The sequence below is a fragment of the Emydura macquarii genome, unplaced genomic scaffold (assembly GCF_026122565.2).
Source record: "Emydura macquarii macquarii isolate MOO-44397 ecotype Brisbane River unplaced genomic scaffold, CSIRO-AGI_Emac_v2 contig_1713, whole genome shotgun sequence".
Classification (NCBI taxonomy): Eukaryota; Metazoa; Chordata; order Testudines; family Chelidae; genus Emydura; species Emydura macquarii.
The window spans coordinates 1,959,976-1,982,513 of record NW_027131850.1 but is presented as its reverse complement, the minus strand read 5'-3'; the positions used below and the strand labels follow the sequence as shown (position 1 = coordinate 1,982,513).

At 44.4% G+C, this 22,538-nt stretch overlaps 1 protein-coding gene across 6 annotated transcripts in view; it reads right to left on the bottom strand.

Annotated features, from left to right (window-relative positions):
- The window catches only part of EML5 (EMAP like 5), a 261,963-nt gene that overhangs the window by 162,684 nt on the left and 76,741 nt on the right, over window positions 1-22,538 (bottom strand). For all 6 annotated transcript variants that reach the window (XM_067556337.1, XM_067556341.1, XM_067556336.1 and 3 more), the window contains exon 6: window positions 1,591-1,726. In XM_067556337.1, the coding sequence (XP_067412438.1) occupies window positions 1,591-1,726 (136 nt within the window). The remainder of the gene's footprint in view (window positions 1-1,590; window positions 1,727-22,538) is intronic.

Here is a 22,538-nt window from a genome sequence, read left to right as displayed (position 1 = left end):
CTCATTTCTGTCCTATATTGTTATGCAGTGTTACTGTGTATTGTGACAAAAGCTGCTGTTACAACACAAGGGTATCTCAGTAATAGGAAAAGTTTTCCCTCTATGTGCTCTAACTACTTCACAGACTGTTGAGAGTCTTACTAAATGTTTGAAGTGCTTAGTGGTCCCAGATGAATGGGCATTATAGAAGTGCAAATTATTAACTCTTACAGTGCAAATAAATTGTTATTGATGTAAACAAGGTCTGAGTGGCCCTTCCCTTTTAGCTGCCAACTGAAAGGAGAGGCACTTTATTTGCATGGGCATCTGCATAAGCACACTTAGGTGCTAAGCAGCAGGATGGGAAATGGTCAGTTTTGGCTGGTATTGGGTTAAAAATCACTGGAGTATTAACTGCAGGGGTAATGAAATGCAGTCTCCCTATTGTATAAACAAATGGCAGCAGAACTGTGCTTAGTCTGTTTTGATGAAAAATTCACTCCCTGAAAAAAAAAAACAGCAAAGGAGGTGTTCCAATGCATGAAACTGTAAAAGGAAGCAGGAAGGGGTTGCACTAGTCCTGGTAAAGGGCTACCCTCGGGTATAGATTCACTATCTCCTCCCACTGTTAAAAGGTAGAATTAATTATTCCTTTTGGAGTCTTTTGTTTTGTTAAAAGCAGGGTCATTGCTCCTCTGTCAGCAGAAGGTTTTCCCATAAGCTGAAAGCTGAAATTCACTAACAGCTGAAATCACTAAAGGAACTGGGAAAACTTGACTGACAACCAGCAGAGAGGACCTAGCACGGCCTGGAGGTGACAGAAACCAGCAAGGGTAAGCGCCTGTAGACTGCAGGAACTAGCACTGGTCGGCGCTTGCAGACAGCGGGAGCCAGCAATGGGGACTTGGCGAGGCCCAGAGGTGGCAGGAACCAGCACGGGTCAGTGCCTGCAGACAGTGGTAGATAGCGGCGGGGACTCGGTGGGGCCCGGAGGTGGCAGGAGAAAGCAGAGGAGGGGGCCCCAGATGATGGGAGCCAGCAATGGTCGGGGACCGCAGATGGCAAGAGACAGCAGCGGAGGGGACTGGTCAAGCCCCCCCAACCGAGAGGTGGACACTGCAACTAAGACAGTCAGTAAGGCAGGGGAAAACAAGAAGGGAGAGGTGAAGGACACGCCCCATGTACTCTGGGGTGGGAGGGGGTTCTGCTCATTGTGTTCATGAATTCTGTTTGCACTGTTTTCCCAAACCAGTGCTGTGTTACTTCCTTCCTTTTATTAAAAAGTTTACTTTCTACACTCAGACCCCGTACTTGCAAGAGGGGAAGTATTGCCTTTTAGGGGTGCCCATGGGATAGTGTGTAGTTTCCCAGGTGACTAGGTGGGCACTTGAGACGGTTTGGTGCTGTATCATTGACAGGAACTCCTAGATATAGAGATATAGAACCCAGCCCTTTGCTGTTACTGGCTCTGTCTGGCAGAAGGGTTACATTAATATGCATATAAATTTATAAAACATTTCCATTAACGTTTTTATAAAATAGGCATTCCTTTTTCAAACTATGAAGAACTTCCTCTTTTATGGTGTAACAAAAATGATAAGATTCTTTTACCTTTATATCCCTGGTCTGTTTCCCTGAGATCAATCACAGTAATTGGTTTAAAATTTAAATCCCATAGACGAACACAGCCATCCCTGCCACCAGTGGCAAAACCCTCCTCACATGCATTCATGCTGAAAATTCCTGCCTAAAAAGAAAAAAAAATTTTTAACAATATGTACAGTTTACAGTTACTATTATGCAAAGCAAAATTCTTCTTCAAACTGATAGGAAATATTTTCTCTTTTGTTATGTCATAGAAGGCAACATAAATTTATACAAGTGCATGTTTTATAATTGAGAGAGTCAGAATAAATCTAATAATTAAAAGACAATTTTTAGTATTATAGATTTCCTCCCAAAGTCATAATGGAATTGAAAGTGGCACAGAAAGAACTTCAGCTCTGATTCAGGAAAACTTTCAATCACACGCTTAAGCCTATTCCTATTCAGGACAATACTTAAGCACATACCTAAAAGTACATGCTTAAGTCCCATTGGTTTAATTGGGACATAAGCACATGATTAAGTGCTGTTCTAAATCAGGTCTTAGAGCTTGTCCACATGAGAAAATTGCATAAGTCTAACTGAAGGTGTGAATTTAAACTGATTTAGTTAAACCAATGCAAACCTCTGGGTGAATACATTTATTTTGGTTTATATCGGTTTATTTTAAATTGATAAGGAATAGGATTAAGCTAAATTAAAATAGGCCATTCTTAAACTGAAACAGAAGTTTCACCATTTTCAAATTTAATATATTTTAAGGCCAGAAGAAAAGGTTACTCACCTTGTGCAGTAATTGAGTTTCTTCGAGATGTGGGTCCCCATGGGTGCTCCACGTAGGTGCAGCAGCGCCTTTGCGTCTGAAGTTGGAGATCTTCAGTAACAATGCCTGCCAGACCGCACATGCGCACCTCCCCTGCCTCACGCAGTGCACAGGAAGTATATATAATGCTGTGCAGTCAGACTGCCCTCAGTTCCTTCTCTGCCGCAGAGTCCATATGTTATGCTCCAAAGCATAGGGGAGAAGAGCAGATAGTGGAGCACCCATGGGAACACAAATCTTGAAGAACCTCAGTTACTGCACAAGGTGAGTAACCTTCTCTTCTTCTTCAAGTGATGTCCCCAGGGGTACTCCACTGTAGGTGACTACAAAGCAGTGCCCCTAGTTGGAAAGTTGGGACTTTGGAGCAGCTTTGTATAGCCAAAGATAGGACTGTACATCCAAGGAGGGTGTCTGCAGAGGAATCCTGCATAATGGCATAGTGTTGGGCGAATGTATCTGAGGACGCCCATGTGGGCATATGTCAATAATTGGAACATTGTTAAGAAATGGAACGGAGGTTGACAGTGTTCATGTGGAGTTTGTTCTTATTGACATAGGAGCCTGTTCATTATGGGTTCATGTGAGAGGTGTATGCACTGTGAAATCTATTTAGTAAGGCACTCTTTCGATACAGCAGCTCCTTTGGACCTCTCGGTGGTGGATATGAACAGATATGGTGATTTTCTGAATGGTCTAGTTCTGTCCACGTAGAATGATAAAGCACGCCTTATGTCCAGTGTATGTAGAGCTGAGCCTCACTGGTTACTATGTGTTTTTGGAAAAAGGGTGGGGAAGTGTATAGATTGGTTCAAATGAAAAAATGTTATGACTTTCGGTAGAAATTTGGGATATGGACGAAGTGTCACTTTGTCCTTATGAAACACAGTATATCGCAAGTGTGCCATGAGGACCGAGATTTCTCCTACCCATTGATGGGAGATGGCAAAGAGAAAAGCAGTTTTCATACCTATATGTAAAATATGAGCATGTTGCCACTGGTGCAAACAGGGGTCTCATCAAAGATCATAAGATTTGGGTCCCAGGAAGGGGTGGGGGCTTATATCTGTGGGTATAGATTTTGAATGCCCTTTATGAAACACTTAACGGGTGGTGTCTGAATACCAAGTATTCTTCAATAGGATGGTGAAAAGTGGTGATAGCAGGCAAGTGTACTCTAATCAAGTTGTTGTCTAGTCCACCATGTTGAGTGGAGGCGGTAGTGTGATTGATAGTGTGAGCTGCCTCAATATGCCTAGGGGTGCACCAATGTTGGAATCTACTCCATTTATGTGTGTACTTGCGTCTAGTGGTGTCACATCTGCTATATAATAAGATGCTACTTCTGGACCCCTGAACCAAGAAGGAGCCACGCTTTCAGATGGAGTATTTGTGAGTTGGGGTGATGAACACGTGCAGTGTCCTGTGAAAGGAGCCATGATGTTGGAGGAAGGTTGATAAGCTGGCATAACATCATATGAAGCAGTTAGGTGTATCATACTTGTCGAGACCATGTTGGGGCTATTAGTATGATCCAAGATTGGTCTTCCTGTATTTTGTATAAGACTCAGAATAGAAGAGGAAAAGGGAGAATGCATACAGTAGAGGTCCATTCCAAGTCATGAGAAAAGCATACCCCATTGAGCCTCATCCCAGACCTGCTCTGGAGCAAAACTGGGGGTAATGGGTGTTCTGTTGGGTGGCAAACAGGTCTATGGTAGGATGGCCCCATTGATGAAATATGGGTCAGATTGCACTCATGTTTAGTTCCCATTCGTGTTCATGAGAAAAAGTCCTGCTCATTGTGTCCACCGTGATATTCTGATGCCCGGGGAGGAATGCAGACAAAACAGAGATACTGTTTTGGATACATACGTTCTATAACTTGACTGCTTCCAAACATAAACAATGGGAACTCACTTCTCCCTGGCTGTTGATATAGCACATGCAGGCAAGATTGTCTGTCATAACTTGTATCATCTGATGTTTAAGGAGTGGTAAGAAACGTCATCAGGTCTTGCGAATCGCTCTTAGTTCTAAAAGTGGAGCTGAAGTGAAGAGTGGATTGGGTAGGTGTCCATCTGCCCTCTATCTTGTGTTCAAGCAAATGTGCTCCCCAGCTGATAAGGGAGGCATCAGTGGTTAAAATCATGGTAGGTGAGGGTTGGAGAAAGGGGACCCTGGCACAAATGTTGTTGGGATATGTCCACCAGAACAAAGAGTGCTTGACTTGTCTTGGCATGGACAATAGCTTCTGCATGCTGTGTTTGTGAGGAAGATACACAGTTTGGAGCCAGCCCTGGAGACATTGCATATGTAACCTCGTATGTCTGGCCACAAAAGCGGCTGCAGTCATATGTCTCAGGAGCTAGAGGCATGTATGTGCTGAAATCTGGTGGCACACTCATGTGTTTGAGATCAGGTCTGTTAGGGCTGTGAACCTGTGAGGTGACAGAAATCCGCTTGCTTGTATGGCATCAAGTTGAGCGTCAGTGAATTCCAATGTTTGCACCAGTATCAAGGTGGATTTTTCAAGGTTGATAAGGAGACCTAAGATTTTGAAAACATTCAGCATTGTGTGAGCCACTTGCAGTGCTACGGCCTCAAATGGAGCTATGAGGAGGCAATCATCCAAGTACGCCATATGGGAAGATAGTGATCCTCTCTTTCTTAAGTGAGCCTCAACCACTGCAAGTACTTTGGAAAAAACTTGTGACGCTGTTGGTAGGCCAAAAGGCAGTACTTTATACTGGAAGTGGTTGTGGCCTACTGTGAATTGTAGGAAGTGTCTGTGTGTGGGATGTATGGTGATATGGAAGTACATATCCTGTAGGTTAAGGGCCGAGAACCAGTCCCCCTGCTCCAGTGCTGGTATGATGATGGAGAGGATGACCATCTTGAATCGTTGCAGTTTGACAAACTTGTTTAGGTTGTGAAAGTCCAGAATGGGATGCCAACCGCCGGATTTCTTCTGAACCAGGAAGTAGTGGGAGTAGAATCCTCGTCCTCTGTGTTGTATGGGGACCGGCTCTATGGCTCCCAATTGTGAAGATGGTTTACTTCCTTCCTGGGAATAGCCTTGTGAGAGGAGTCCCTGAAGAGGGACGGGGAGGACACATGGCAGAATGGCATAGTTAGGAAGGGGATGGAATATCCTTCCTTGATTATTTCCTTATTATTTGTCCAAAGTGATAAGAATCCAAGATGGTAGGACTGGAGCTAACTGGTTGCCAAACTAGTGGTCTGTTTGTGATGTCATAGATGGTAATAAGGTTGAGACTGGGATCTTGAGGGAAATTGGTATTCCCCTGATCTCCTCTTTGGCTGCAGAGCGTATATACCTAAAGATCTGAATGTAGCTCGGGAATCCTTTAGCGCAACGATTCCTAACCTTTTTGGCTCGAGGGCCACTAATATAATTTTTACAGCCCTGAAGAGGGTCTCCGCCAGCAGACCCCCTCCTTCCCCACTGCAGCCAGAGGGAAGGAGTTCAGTGAGGAGGCTCTCCAGTCCCCCTGGCTGCAGCTGGGAAACTATGTGCTCCACCCGACAGTGGCTCCCTTCTGCAGCTGGGGGGATGGGAGATCAGGGCTCCTCTCCCTTGGCTCCATCCAGGACCAGTGCCTAGAAACCCAGAGCACTTTGCTCTCTGCTGGACCCGGGGGAGAGGAGCCCTGATCTCCTGTCCCCCTGGCTGCAGCAGGGAAACTGTGTTCCACCTGGGTCCCTAGGCTGTAGCTCCCTTCTGCAGCCAGGGGGATAAGAGATCAGTTCTCTCCTCCCTCTGGCTCCAGCAGGGACCCCAGAGACTATGGACCCAGGCAGAGCGCTTTGCTGTGCTCCCTGCTACAGCCAGGGGGAGGGGAGCACTGATCTCCCGTCCCCTTGGCTGCAGCAAGGACCCTGCACCGGCAATGTGCTCCACCTGAGTACTTAGGCAGTGGCTCCCTTCTGCAGCCATTGGGAAGGGAGCAGTGGGCCACTCTGAAAGACCATGGGTTGGGCAGACACGCAGGCCACGGGTTGGGAACCACTGCTTTAGCAAGTGTAGTGCATTGTCGATATGCTCCAAGAACAATTTTTGTCCTTCAAACGGTAGGTCTTCAACCGTTGTTTGTACTTCCTTGGGGAATCCTGAGTGATGTAATCAGGAGGCTTGCCACACTACTACCGCAGTAGCAATGGATCAGGCTGCCACATCGGCTTCGTTCATGAAGGCTTGTGTGGGCTATGAGATGGCCTTCAGCTATTACGGGCAAGAATTGCTCCTTTTTAGACTCTAGGATTTCTCTTCATAACTCCTCCAATTTGGAGTAGTTAATATAATTGTATTTCACCATGAGAGCCTCGTAGTTTGAGATTCTAAACTAGAGGGTGGCAGAAACAAGATTTTCTCCCGAAAAAATCAAAGTATTTCCAAGCCCAGTCGGGATGGGAAGATCAAGATTGGTATTGGAGGTTCTTTTCTTGCATCACTTTAACAACAAGGGAGTTCAGAGTAGGGTGTAAAAATAAGAACTCCATATTCTTTGGTGGTACATAGTATTTTCTATCTGCACGTTTGCATGTAGGTGGGATGGAGGACAGGGTCTGACATAAAAGACAGGCCTATTCAAGAAGTGCATTATTGACAGGTAGTATGATTTTTGCTGCCGAGGAGGTATGGAGATGTCAATTAGCTCATGCTGCTGTTCTTTAACCTCCTCTAGTGGGACGTGCAGAGCATCAGCTACTCTGTGGAATAAGTCCTGAAAATATCTAAAATCATCAGCCACAATAGGAGGCGGTAGCATGATGGCCTCATCTGGTGAGGATGAAGAGAAGTGCAGGACCGGTGGTACCTCTTCCTTTTGATTGTCCTCATGTTCCTCTTCATGTTCCTGCACTGTTTCTTCCTTTTGTGCTTGTGGAGGCTGTACATCCGGAGGTCGTGAAATTGTCGAGGATAGAATAGATGGAGGACATTGTATCTGTTGTGCTGGTGTGTTACCAAACTGAGTCCTCTACATGGTCCAAGGGTCCCAAAATGGCCAGTTAGCTGGATGAGGAATGTGTGGTTGTATCCAGGAGGGCCTTGTCAGGATTGGGTACCCTGAGGTGTTGAAGGGTAAGTGTGCAAAGCTGGCACTATTTGTCCTGATATACATAGGGCAATAGATTCAGCGTACTCCTCCTCCTCTTCCTCTGTATCACTCAGGAAGGGAGCAGCTGTTCCCATCAGAGAGAGTGAGGCACGGCTCAGATGACTGTGAGACTTGAGGTAAGTCTCATTTAAGGAGTGGAGACTCTTGAGTATCAGATACTCTTAGATCTGATACGTATCTGTACTCCTGTGGTATATATGGCATCAACGGTGCTGCTGTCATACATGGTGACACAATGTGTTTTTCAGCATGGCCAGTAGGTGGCGTCAGAGATTTTTTTCAGAGCCGATTGCATAGCAGCGATTGAGGTCAGTGCCGAGGTGTTTGTCGGTGATGAAGTCCTCAAAGGTGCTGAAGTCTTCAACAGTGCCGGCAACTTTCTTGGTGCCATCTGCTGTTTTGGAGTCACAAAGGGTCTCAGAGTCCTGGATGAAGTTGAGGGCTCACTTTGGACACCGCAAATAGAAAGTGGTGCTGATAGCTGGTGATGTGCTCTCGTATGGTCTTTCAACCTTGTCTTAGAGGCTGAGGAACTCAGTTTCTTTGCAGCACCCTGCCCATTGTCAAAAGCTATTGACACCATGGATCTAGCTGGGGACGGCATTCTTCAGGTTAGTGCCTCAGAAATTGAAGAGGAGGCCACTCTCTTCCTACCCTCAGCCCGGTCAAAGGATATTTTTCTCTTACTCGGGTGTGGAGAGTGAGGGTTGGTAGTCAATCTTGACGATAGTGAGGGCCTGTCCGGGGATGAGTGTGAGCCGGGATCGGAGGCTGGACGAAGGGACTTCTCCATCAAAAGCAATTTAAGTCTGATGTTCCTCTCCTTCCTTGCTCTATGTTTCAAATCAAGGCAGTGGGAGCACTTCTGAAGAATGTATTCCTCTCCCAAAAAATAAATGCACTCTGCGTGGCCATCCATTATCAGGAAGGCCACCCTACAGGAGATGCACCTCTTAAACCTGAGAGAACTGGGCATAAAGGTGAGGTAATAGCTTCCTGACTGGGAAGGGAAGGAAGTGGGAAAACGGAAACATACACTATGTTAAAGACTACAGGGTCAGAAAAATTAAAAGAAAATAGTAGGAAATAATTAATACTAATGATTTTGGGACAGGAGGGGGGAAGAAAAAGGAAAAAAACGAAGAACCAACTATTCAACTATCTAAGAGAAAATTTACTAAGCAGGCAGTAGAGAAGGAACTGAAGGTGGTCAGACCACACCGCATTATATATACTTCCCATGCAGTGCATGAGGCAGGGGAGGTGCATATGTGTGGTCCAACAGGCACTGCTATTGAAGATCTCCGACTCCAGAGGCAAAGGCGCTGCCACATATACAGTGGAGTACCCATGGAGACATCACTTAAAGAAGAAGAGACCATCTGGTCTGACCTACTGCATAAAACAGGCAATAGAACTTCACTCATAAATTACTGCATCAAGCCCATAACTTCTGGTTGAACTATAGTAACTCTTTTACAAAGACTTTAAGTGAGAGAGAATCCATCACATCCCTAGGTAAGTTATTCCAATGGTTAATTACTCCCCCTATTAAAATGTGTCTTATTTCTTAGTTTGAATTTGTCTAGTTTCAGCTTCCAGCCAGTAAATCCTGTTATGACTTTGTTATTAAATTAGAGAGACCTCTAATATCAGGAATCTACTCCCCATGTAAATATTTGTAGACTGTGATAAAGTCACCTTTTAACCTTCTTTTGGATACTCTAAATAGATTGAGCTTCTTAAGTCTCATTATTAGACAGGTTTCCAGAACTCAGATAAATCTTGTAACTTGTAAAAAAAAATCTCTTTCCAATTTCTCAACATTCTTTAGAAGCTGTGGATACCAGAACTGAACACTGTATTTCAGTAATTGTCTCAGTAATTCTGTATACAGTGGTAGTATCATCTTTCTACTTCTACTCTACAGTCCTCTACTTATACATCCCAAGGACTTCATTGGCTTTCTTAGCCACCCCATCATACAGAAAGCTCACATTCAGCTGGTTATCCACCATGACCACTAAGCCCCTTTCACAGTCAATGCTTTACAAAATACAGTTCCCCATCCTGTAAGTGTAACCTACATTCTTTGTTTCTAGGCCCTAGTCTACACTACAAACTATGTCAATTTAACTGCGTCGGTCAGCGGGGTGTGGTAAATCTATGCCTCTGAGTGATGCAGTTATACCTACCGAACTCCCAGTGTAGACAGCACTATGTCAATAGGAAGTCTTCTTCCATTGACATAGCTACCGCCTCTCTTGGAGGTGGAGTACCTACACTGATGGGATAAGCTCTCCTGTCAGCATAGGTAGCATCTTCACTAAGTGCTACAGTGGTGCAGTTGCACTGGTGCTGCAACACTGTAAACAAGCACTAGGTGTATGACGCTGAATTTGGCTGCATTAAAATGCATGTTATTCAAGTGAGCCCAGTTTATCATGAGAACCAGATCATTCTGTGGAATTGATGTATCAGACATTATTTATCATTGTTTACCACTCCACAAATTTTTGTGTCATCTGCAAACTCTACCAACAGTGATTTTACATTTTCTTCCAATTACACCAGTTTAAATTAAACTGGAGCAAATTTCTCAGGTAGATACACCATTAGAATCATAGATTAGGATTGTAAGGGACCTCAGGAGGTCATCTAGTCCAACCCGCTGCTCAAAGCAGGACCAACCCCAACTAAATAACCCCAGCCAGGGCTTTGTCAAGCTACACCTTAAAAACGTCTAAGAATGAACATTCCACCACCTCCCTAGGTAATCCAATCCAGTGCTTTATCACTCTCCTAGTGAAAAAGTTTTTCTTAATATCCAACTTAGACCTCCCCCACTGCAACTTGAGACCATTGGTTCTAGTTCTGTCATCTACTACCACTGAGAACAGCCTAGTTTCATCCTCCCTGGAGCCACCTTTCAGGGAGTTAAAGGCTGCTATCAAATCCCCCCTCATTCTTCTCTTCTGTAGACTAAACAAGCCTCATTCCCTCAGCCTCTCCTCATAAATCATGTGCTCCAGCCTTCTAATAATTTTTGTTGCCCTCCGCTGGACTCTCTCCAATCTGTCCACGTCCTTTCTGTAGTGGGGGGCCCAAAACTGGACACAGTACTCCAAATGAGGCTTCACCAGTGCTGAATAGGGGGGAATAATCACTTCCCTAGATCTGTTGGCAATGCTCTTACTAATGCAGCCCAATATGCAGTTAGCCTTCTTGGCAATAAGGGCACCCTGTTGACTCATGTCCAGCTTCTTGTCCACTGTAACCCAGAGGTCCTATTCTGCCGAACTGCTGCCTAGCCAGTCGGTCTCCAGTCTGTAGCAGTGGATGGAATTCTTCCATCCTAAGTACAGGACTGCACTTGTCCTTGTTGAACCTCATCAGATTTCTTTTGGCCCAATCTTCTAATTTGTCTAGGTCACTCTGTATCCTATCCCTGCCCTCCAGCATATCCCACCACTCCCCACAGCTTAGTGTCATCTACAAACTTGCTGAGGGTGTGATCCACCCCATCCTCCATATCATTAATGAAGAAGTTGAACAAAACCGGCCCCAGCACTGACCCCTGGGGCACTCCGCTTGTTACTGGCTGCCAACTAGACATTGAGTCATTGGTCACTATCCATTGTGCCTGATGATCTAGCCAGCTTTCTATCCATCTTATAGTTCATTCATCCAACCCTGACTTCTTTAACTTGCTGATAAGAACACTGTGGTAAACCATATCAAAAGCTTTGCTAAAGTCAAGATATATCACATCCACCGCTTTCCACTGCTTTTAGAGTAGAACTGGTTTAAAGATGTGGACTAAAGACTTTGATGGAACGGGATTTTTCCCCCCATTTATTACCTAACAAAAAACAGTAGAATTAATGTATTTGCTGATATTCAGTAGGTTGAGAGAATTGCTGAAATATTGCTTTCATCCTGATGCTGATGACCACAATGCTGCTGCTTCTTATACTTACAAAGAGTTTAGTTTCATATCCTTTTGCCTTAAGACCCAATCTAACCTCCACATATATCAGTGGAAAGACTTCCACTGACTTCCCTGGGGTTTGGATCAGAGCCTTAGTTGCCATTAATCTATTCTTTTAGGTAATTAGGCAAAAATTCAAACAAATATACTATATGTATGTTTGACTTTTTGCCTGAAGAAAAACGCAGATCTATTTAAAAAGGCATGATCAGTATATCCAATATTGAAATAAAAATAAAACAACACAGGTGCCTAATATATTGTATCTAATCCAGATTTTTTGCCAGGAACCTCCATCTTATTGATCCAAAAATCATTTTCAAAAGTGTCTAAATGACTTAAGAGCCAACATCCCATTTTCAAAAGTGACTCAGTTAGGAGCCTAAATGCCACACATTTTTTGAAAATGGGATTTAAGTTCCTAAATCACTCCTTTAAAATTTTACCTTATCTCTATTTTTAAAATATACTTTAAACATTAAGTTACAAGTAAACAAAAGTAACACCAGATGAACATTTAAAAACAATCAAAAGATGGAAATGGTTCTAAAACCTATTGCCGATAGCAGAAGAAAGAATTGGGAACAAGAACCACCACCAGCCTGTTATGACTAAGTATGGAATTTTCTGTTCTGAGTGAAGAGCAAACATACAGTTCCAATAATTACTGCTTCTTTCTGGAGCAGCATATGGTCCCCAGAAATGAACCAATTTTCACAGATGAGACTACTTTTTGGGTCAAATTTGACTGACCTGTTCTTTTAATGATTGAAAAACCAAATATATCTAAGTTTTTATAAAAATTAGTACCCACTATTGAGGCATGTGAGAACTTCTTGGACATTTACTATACCTCTTGCTAAACAAATTTCATTTAGTTTTCCCAAATAATACTGAGGCTAAGTTAGAAATTAATCAAAAATATGGATTGTGATTGGAGGTTTTTTCCTTTTGCCTGTATGCAACTAAGGAAAATATTGCTAACTCCATGAGACAAGAAATAAGTGTCAAAATTTTAACTGATTCTATTCTTTCACAGGGAACTAACAGGTACTAGTAAAGGGCCCAAAGACAATCAGGATCCAGGGACTTCAAAGATTAATGTGAGGATCTCAGGAATCTTTAAAATAAGGATAATATTGAGTCCTTGGGACAGATTTTCAGAAGTATTTAAATGCCTAAATATGCAAATAGGCACCTAATTGAATTTTCAAAATCAATTAAGCAGATTAGGGCACATAACTCCTATTGATTTCAATGTGAGGTTCTTCTGAAACTCCTTCTAGGCACCTATCTATATCTTCAGGTAACTGACTCAAATGTGTGTTTTTTTCCACTGTATTAATTTTCAACCATCATTGAATAAATCCAAATTTTAAGAGATTGTGACACATTTTGTTTTAGATGTTTGGTTCTGTACTATGCACTAAATTCTGCCCAAATTCTGGTATATTCAAAACTAGAAAACTCTTGATAATTTTTTTTAGAAAAAGAATCAGATCTTTTGTGCTGTGAGAAACTGATTACATGCTCTGGAAATAAGATCAAATGTATTCAAGATTAATTTGTCTTCCATTTCACAGACAGACCCATATCTTGAAGAGGACATATTAGGTTTCAAGGAGTTTTGGCAGGTGTCACAATCATTAAAGTTCTGTATGTATTGAGGAATCTTTCATTTGCAATTTAGATTCATGCTCCTCATGGTTAGTGAACGTAAGGAGGAAAAAGGTCCTCCGCAGTGACTTGGTTTTGTAGTGAGGACATCACATAACACCTGATCATAAGAAATAACTTTGGATTGAATGATCGTGATTTGACTCAGTTTAAATTAAAGGGGAGAATAATCAAAACGAGGTAATCAACTATGTTTTATTAATTTCAAAAAGGCAGACTTGGGAAATAAAGGGAACTAGTTAAAGAAGTCAACCAGATTGAATAGCTTAAGGACTTAAATGTAGAGGAGGTTTGGAATTTCAGTAAATCAAGTGTACAAAAATTATCTTGCATCCCAAAGAAAGGGAAAAAAGGCCCTGAACCCAGCTGGATGAATAAGCACCTTAAAAAGTTATTAGGAGTAAACAGAGAGTCTACAAGGAATGGAAAAGGGGATTCATTAGCAAAGAAAGCTACATTGTGGAGGTTGGAAAATGTAGGAAGAAAGTGAGAATTGCTAAAAGTCAGACTGAATGAGCTCTTGCCAAGGAAATTAAAATAAATAAGATGGGTTTTTTAGTTATATACATAAAAAGAGAATAAGGAAAGATGAAGCTGGATCACTATGCAGTGTGGATGGGGAGGAGATTAAAGATAATCTAGGTAGGGCTCAAAAATAAATGAATACTTTGCCTCAGTTTTCAATAAGAGACTGAGGCCTGGTCTACACTGGCGATGTAGGTCGACGTAAAGTCACTTATGTTGACCTACTTACACCCGCATCTACACTGGCACCACTATTAATTCGAATTAAGGTGCCTGGAAAATCGACTTAATAAGACCACCTCTGCAAGTGACGTAGCACCTAAATAGAATTTGTTAAATTGATTTAGTGTCAGTGTAGACACAATGTCACTTAAATTGAATTTATTGGCCTCCGGAATGTATCCCACAATGCCCAGTTTTGACCGCTCTGAACAGTTGCGCTGTGCTGCTCAGTGGTCACACTAGCAGGAAAAGTCCCCTCCCCTCAAGCCCCAGGAAGATTTGAATTTTCATTTCCTGTGCTTGCTGCCAGCGTGCAGAGAGCTTTGTCACTGTTCTCCGCATGGCTACTGCAAAGCTCAAACGCACTCCAGCATGGAGTCGACCAGAGGTCTTAGATCTCATTGGGCTGTTGGGCGAGGAGTCCGTTCTGGCTCAGCTCAGAGCCAGCAAAAGGAATCTGGACATTTATGGGAAGATATCCCAGGGCATGCTGGAGAAGGGACAAAAGAGGGACACTCAGCAGTGCCGTGTGAAGATCAAGGAACCGCATCAGTCGTACCAGAAAGCCAGGGAAGCTAACAGCCGTTCTGGCTGCTCGCCCAAAACATGTCACTTCTATGATGAGGTGCATGCAATTCTCAGTGGCGATCCCACCACGGTGCCGCCCTGCAGCATCGATGCCTCTGCTAGGTCACAGTCCATGGTCAATGATGAGGACTCCGTGGACGAGGAGGAGGCTGAGGAGAGCAGGGTGCAGGAGAGCGGGGTGTCCGTTCTCCCAGAAAGTCAGGACATATTCCTGACCCCCGAGCAGTCCAGCAGCACACAGGGCAGCACTAATGATCCTGGGGAAGGCACATCTGATGAGTTTTATTTCTTCTTAGCAGTTCTGTCCTTTTACATTGGGGAAGGGGGGCCATGAAGGGGATTTCAGGCGTTTCAGTGATTGCACTGTAGGGTTACCCAAGGAACAGTTTATTTATGTGATGAGAAAAGCTATGTTTATCTTCAGTTGATATCTCATGGAAACTTTAATGTATGTAATCTGTTATCCTTCGCAAAACTTTTCAAGGGAGGGCTGCCTTGTTCCGCCCTCCACTGTAGGATACTTCGCTGCAATCAAGGAAGCCATGGCACAACACTGCTGGTACCCCGCTGCATCCATCAAATCTTTGTTTTAAGCATAGACTCCCCCCCCCACCCATGCCCTCCACAGTTCCTGGGTTTAAAATACCAGCAGAGCTTCCCCCCACACTCTCCACAGTTCCTCTCTGTAAGGGTTTAAAATACCAACAGAGCTTCCCCACCACCACCACCACCACCACACTGTCCTCAGATCCTCCCTGTAATGGCACAGCAAGCAGACCCTTCTTGGACGTCAGGAATGGAATAAGGTTGTTTTTGCCCTGTGCACTGCATGGTGATTATTGTCTATATTGTAGCAGGGGATCATTGTCTACATTGTATCAGGTGATCACTGTCTACATTGTTACAGTTGTATCATTTTCTTCACTATGCTAACAGTGGCTACCTTGTTATTTTTCTTTCCTTCTGTAGACACCTCGGTATTGGACCGACCCTCAAGAAATGCTGCGGAAACACTATCACAGATTAGAAAGAGGAAAAAGAAAACAAGAGATGACATGTTTGGCGAGCTCATGAATGCCTCAGCTGCTGCAGAGACAGAGCGAAGAGCGTGGCGGCTGACTTTGTCCCAGAATATGGACATGGACAGGGAGAGTTGCAGAGAAATGATGAAGCATGATCGCAGTACCATGCAGGAAATGCTGCGAATCATGCGGGACCAGGCAGACATGCTCCAGCAGCTCGTGGAGATTCAGGAGGAGCGGAGGCAGGACAGAGTCCCACTGTAGCCCCTCCATAATGCTCCTCAACCGAGGGGTTTGCTGCCATCCCCATCCCTCTCCCCCAAGAGGTCTCGGAGGAGATTGTCCAGGCTGCAGTACGTGCTCGTCTCCACCGCAGAAAGCAGCGGTGGCCACGCTGACAGCTGGCCAGCAAGCTACCGCCCTACCCCTTGAGACTGTGAATGAACCCTCCTTCCCCTTCCCCCATGACTTGAATGTTAAGAAAAAAAGTTTTGCATCATTTCAACACATTTCTTTATTAAATCGTATCTTGTTCTGGAGGAATTTGGTGGGCATAGATATCAATGGGGGGGGGGAGGGGGGTTTCACCAAAGGCAAACAACATACAGGAACAGAAATCAGTCCTGCATCTCATTGCAGAACCTGGTTTTCAAAGCTTCCCTAATGCAAAGCGCTCCGCAGTTAGCTCGCAGCGTACTGCTAACCTCTGGCTGCTCATAATTGGCGGCCAATCTTTCTGCCTCCACAGCCCAACCCTGGGGGAACCTCTCACCCTTCGCTTCACACACATTATGAAGAACACAGCAAGCAGATATCACAGAAGGGAGGTACTTCTCACTCATGTCCAGCCTAGTGAGGAAACTCCTCCATCTGCCCTTTAAATGCCCATAGGCACATTCCACAACCATTCTGCAACTGCTTAACCTCTTATCAAAACACTCCTTGTCACTGTCAAGGTAAGCGATGTACGGCTTCATTAGCCAAGGGAGCAAGGGGTAAGCAGGATCCCCCAGGATCACTATGGGCATTTCCACACCCCTGATGTGAATTTTTTGGTCAGGGAAGAAAGTGCCCGCCTGCATCTTAGAGAACAGCCCCAAATTACGAAATACACGAGCATCATGCACCTTCCCAGACCACCCCACATAGATGTCAGTGAAACGACCCCTGTGATCTACAAGCCCCTGCTGGACCATGGAAAAGTACCCCTTGTGGTTTATGTACTCGGTTGCTAGGTGGGCAGGCGCTAAGATAGGGATGTGCGTCCCATTAATGGCCCCAAGGCAGTTTTGGACCCTATCACGGCAAACCCCTTCACTATATCCTGCACATTTCCCAAAGTAACTAGCCTTCGTAGCAGAAGTCTATTTATGGCACTGCACACTTGATTCACGGCAGTGCCCACTGTAGATTTACCAACTCCAAATTGATTCCCAACCGAGTGGTAACAGCCTAGTGTTGCCAGCTTCCACAGAGCGATGGCGACTCTGTTCTCCACTGTCATAGCTTGTCTAAAGCAAGTATTCATGTGCTTCAGGGACGGGGCCAGCTCCAAGCACAGTTTCAGGAAAGTTGCCTTTCGCATACGAAAGTTTTGCAGCCACTTATCATCATCCCACAGCTGCATAACGATGTGGTCCCACCAGTCTGTGCTGGTTTCCCTGCACCAGAACCGGTGCTCCACGGACTGCAGATGACTCATTACAGCCTGCAGCAATCGGGAATTGTTCTGTTTGATGGCTTGTAGCAGCAGAGCCTCGGTGGCATCGGTGTTGTCTGTGCTTCAACTTCTTGCTCTATTTAGAAAATAATCGATGATAAGCCGCGATGCATTTGTCACACTCACAATAATAGTGCAGAGTTGAGCTAGCTCTATGTCTCTGCAGCAATGGCGATTGCGGGGAGTACAAAAATGGCACAAAAGTACTTTCCCTGTTTGTTTGGGGAGGGAAGTAGCAGCATTGCATCATGGGACGATGACACCGGTCCCAACAGCCACCATGGCTACTTGCACTGTGGGATAGCTATCCACATTGCACTGCTTTCAATTCAAATTAAGGCTGGTCAGTGTAAACGCAGGAGACCTGCGCAAACAGCATAGTGTATACATGCTGCTGCGATTCCTAAAAATCGGCTCCTGAAAGTCAAAAGTCGACTTCCCTCAGCAGTGTAGACATAGCCTAATATGGAACATGTGCATGAAGTCATGATGGCTGATAGAAATTAGTGTACAGAAATGGAAACGATCACATCTAAGATGGAAGAAAAACTTCAACAACTTAAGGCACTCAAATAGGAGGGACCAAATAATTTCCATTCTAGAATATTGAAAGAACTGGCACATGAAATTGCTAGTCCAGTAGCAAGGATTTTTAATAAATCCATCTATTTGGGGGTGATACTATATAACTGAAGACCTATACATATATTTAAGAAAGGGGAAAAAAGTGATCTGGCAGTCTCTCCTCAATAGTATAAAAGGCTTTAGAACAAATTGTAAAGGAAAGCATAATTAAATTCATGGAGGTAAATGGGAAAGAGAATGTAATACATTGGTTCCCACCCTGTGGCCTGGGGGCCAAAAGTGGCCTGCCACACCCCTCCTCCTGGCTGCAGAAGGGAGCTGCCGCCTAAGGACTCAGGTGGAGTGTGTTGCCACGGGGCTACAAGATTGGTGCAGGCTCTTTGCTACAGCCAAGAGGATGGGAGATCAGCACTCCCCTCCCTCCAGCTGTAGCAGTGAACACGCAAAGTGCTCCTCCTGGGTCCATAGGTGCTGGGCTCCCTGCTGGAGCCAGAGGGAGGAGAGCACTGATTTCCCACCCCTGGCTGCAGAAGGGAGCCACTGCCTAGGGACCCAGTTGGAGTGCACAGAATTACAGGACACGTGCAGTTTCCCTGCTGAGGCCAGGGGGACGGGAGATCAGCAAGGAGGCAGCCTCCTCGCTGAACTCCTTCTACCTGGCTGCAGTGGGGTGGGATGCACTGCTGGTGAAACAGCCAGGACCTACCATGCCTGAGGAGGGGCAGGACTCTAAAATCAGTGCCTTGTGGTTTGGCCTGCACTTAGCAGGCTACCCACTGTGAATTAGCTGCCAGGCCATGTGATTCAGTTTTTAGTGACAGTCAGTCATCTACACTAGTGCTTTTGTCTGTGAGTGTGTGACATACTGTGAATAATTTGCAGTGTAAAATAGTGAATGTAAAAATGAACACAGTGGCATCAAAATGTTTACTTTAAATATGTAGTGATTTGTAGTCCTCAATGGTGTATACATCAACACATTTTTTATGAGTTGATAGACTGGTGTCCCTTCAGGGTTATAAAAATATTTGTGGCCCTCGGGCCAAAAAGGTTGGGAACCACTAATGTAATGCAGCATGACTTTACTAAAGGTAGATCACACCAGACTAACCTGATATTATTCTTTGAAAAGATAACTAATTTTTTAGAGAAGTAAAATGCAATACATTTAATCTACTGGGACTTCAGTAAAGCATTTCACACAGTACCACATGGGAATTTATTAGTTAAATAAGATTAGTACAAGAACTGTAAGGTAGATAAGGAACTGGCTAAGGGGAGAAGGCGTTGAGTTAGGCTAAAAGGTGAATTATCACACTGTATGGAGTTCCTCAAGGATTGGTTTTGGGACTGATCTTCAATATTTTTATTAATGACCAAGACACAAAGTAGGAGTGTGCGAATGAAATTTGTTGATAAGCTGGGAGGCATCATCAATACAGAGGATCAGAATATTACACAGAAAGATCTGGATGACCTTGAAGACTGGAGTAATAGAAATGGGATGCAATTTAATAGTACAAATGCAAGGTCATACTCTTAGGGTCTACTAATAAGAATTTCTGCTATAAGCTGGGGGTGCATCAGCTGGAAACTACAGAAAATGAGGGTGACCAGGGTGTGTGAGTCACTCACAGGATGACTATGAGCCACCATATAGGGTGCAGCTCTGAAAAAGGCAAATACAATCCAACAATGTAGCAGGCGAGGCATTTCAGTAGAGATTAATGCCATTGTACAATGAACTGTTGAACCTTATTTGGAATACTACTTACAGTTCTGTTCACCCATGTTCAAGAAAGATTAATTTAAATTGGAACAAATGCAGAAAAGAGCATGATCAAGGGAATGGAGAGCCTCTCTTATCAGAAGAAGCTAAAAGAGTGTGGCTTTTAGCCTACCAAAACGAATGCTGTGAGGGGATATGATTACTGTCTATAAATACATCATGGGAGTAAACACTAGGGAAGGTAAAGAGCTATTTCAGCTGAAGGACAATGTTGGCACAAGAACAAATGAGTATAAAATGGCCATGAACAAATTTAGGATGGAAATTAAAAGGAATCTAACCATCAGAGAGGAGAAAATTCTGGAACAACCTCCCAATGGGAGTTGCAGGGGGCAAACTGTTTAATTACTTTTGAGAAGGAGTTGGACAGTTTTAGGAGTATGACTGTATGATGGAGTTGCTTATGCTGATGTGGGGCAGGGCTTGGTAGCCCTGAGAGTCCCTTCTGGTTCATGCCAGATATTCCTAAAAATCTCACACTTCAGAGCTTGTCAGTCAGGCAGTCAGTCACAGGAGTCAGCAAGGGACTTTTTTCCTCCCCAAACTATTCAGGAGGGGGGTGGGGGGGAAGGGAGAGGAGTGTTTTTGTTTTGTTTTTCTCCTTCCTCTGAAGTATGGTAGATGGCCATAACTGGAGATGGAACATTGGACGAAGTAGATTGGTGCTCTGAGATGGCACGGAACATTCTCTCTCGGGTGCTTGGCTGGCTGGTGCTCTCTCTTGTGCCCAGGTTCTACTGATTGCCAATCTGACCTGGGAGAAATTCCTTCCCAATCCTACATATGGCAGTGTCCTTGCAGGGGGAGAGGGGTGTTGCCTTCCTGTGTAGCATGGGGGCGGGGGTTCACCTGATAGGATCATCGTGGTGCATGTCACTTAATCAATTTCTTACCATTTCAGGTGCCGTAGGCATTGATGGACCATGGTCTTCTTTAGTCTCCTGAGAGCTGTAATACATTGGTCTAATTTCAATTGTTGGGTTTAACATGCAGGCCCTGGGTGATGCTGGTGGCCGATGATATACATGTCAGACTGGATGATCGGTTGGTCCTTTCTGGTCTTGAATTCTAGGACTATGATTTGGTTAGGACTGTCAGTGCCTCAATATGGAGATTGTCAGGTACCTTCAATCAGTTGCTAGGCCCATATTTAAAGGAGCCATCTCTTTACCCTGCTAGTCTTGCTAATTGTCACCTTATCTCTAATCTTTCCTTTTGGGGATAGGCAAGATTGTTGTGGTTAAGTAACTCTGATCTCATATGTTGACCTCCATCTTCCTTGAACTCATTCAGCAGTTCTGGTCTTATGGCAGTTGAGTTTCTAACAATGAACAGTGGGGCAGGCGTTCACACTGCTTGTGTTTGATTCATTGACAATCTTTATTAAAGTTAGCAACAACGTTTTGTTTAATTGCCATGCTCCCTACCTGGCATGGAAAGTACAGATTGAGTTCTTGTATCTCAGGGGCCACAAAAGTTAGTTTAGGGCCAGTCTTCATCTGCCTTGAGATCTCTCTCACGAGGGGAAGTGGAAGCCTATGTTGGATTATTGTAATTACACAAGTCCATGGGGCCAGATGCAATGCACCCGAGGGTGCTGAGGGAGTTGGCTGATGTGATTTCAGAGCCATTGGCTATTATCTTTGAAAGCTCATGGCAATTGGGGGAGGTCCCTGATGACTGGAAAAAAGCAATATAGTACCCATCTTCAAGAAAGGGAGGAAAGAGGATCCAGGGAACTACAGACCAGTCAGCCTTATCTCAATCCCTGGAAAAATCATGGAGCAGGTCCTCCAGGAATCCATTTTAAGGCACTTGGAAGAGAGGAAGGTGATCATGAACAGTCAACACAGATTCACCAAGGGAAAGTTATGCCTGACCAACCTGATTGCTTTCTATGAAGAGATGACAGGCTCTGTGGATGTGGGGAAAGTGATGGACATGATATACCTTGACTTTAGCAAAGCTTTTGATACAGTCTCTCACAGTATTCTTATCAGTAAGTTAAGGAAGTATGAGTTGGATGAATGGACTATAAAATGGATAGAGAGCTGGCTAGAGCATAGGGCTCAACGAGTAGTGATCAATAGCTCCATGTCTAGCTGGCAGCCGGTCACAAGCAGAGTGCCCCAGGGGTCGGTTTTGTTCAACATCTTCATTAAAGATCTGGAGGATGGGGTAGATTGCACCCTCAGCAAGTTTGCAGATGACACTAAGCTAGGGGGAGTGGTAGATACCCTGGAAGGTAGGGATAGGAGACACAAGGACCTAAACAAACTGGAGGATTGGGCCAAAAAAAACCTGATGAGGTTCAACAAGGACAAGTGCAGAGTCCTGCACTTAGGACGGAAGAATCCCATGCACAGCTACAGACTGGGGACCGATAGGCTAGGCAGCAGTTCTGCAGAAAAGGACCTGGGAGTAATAGTGGATAAGAAGCTGGATATGAGTCAGCAGTGTGCCCTGGTTGCCAAGAAGGCTAATAGCATATTGGGCTGCATTAGTAGGAACATTGCCAGCAGATCAAGGGAAGTGATTATTCCCCTCTATTCGGCATTCGTGAGGCCGCATTTGGAGTACTGTGTCCAGTTTTGGGCCCCCCACTACAAAAAGAATGTGGACAAGTTGGAGAGAGTACAGAGGAGGGCAACAAAAATGATTAGGGGGCTGGAGCATGACTTATGAGGAGAGGCTGAGGAAAGTAGGCTTGTTTAGTCTGCAGAAGAGAAGAATGAGGGGAGATTTGATAGCAGCCTTTAACCACCTGAAAGGGGGTTCCAGGGAGGATGGAGCTACGCTGTTCTCAGTGGTGGCAGATGACAGAACAAGGAGCAACGGTCTCAAGTTGCAGTGGGGGAGGTCTAGGTTGGA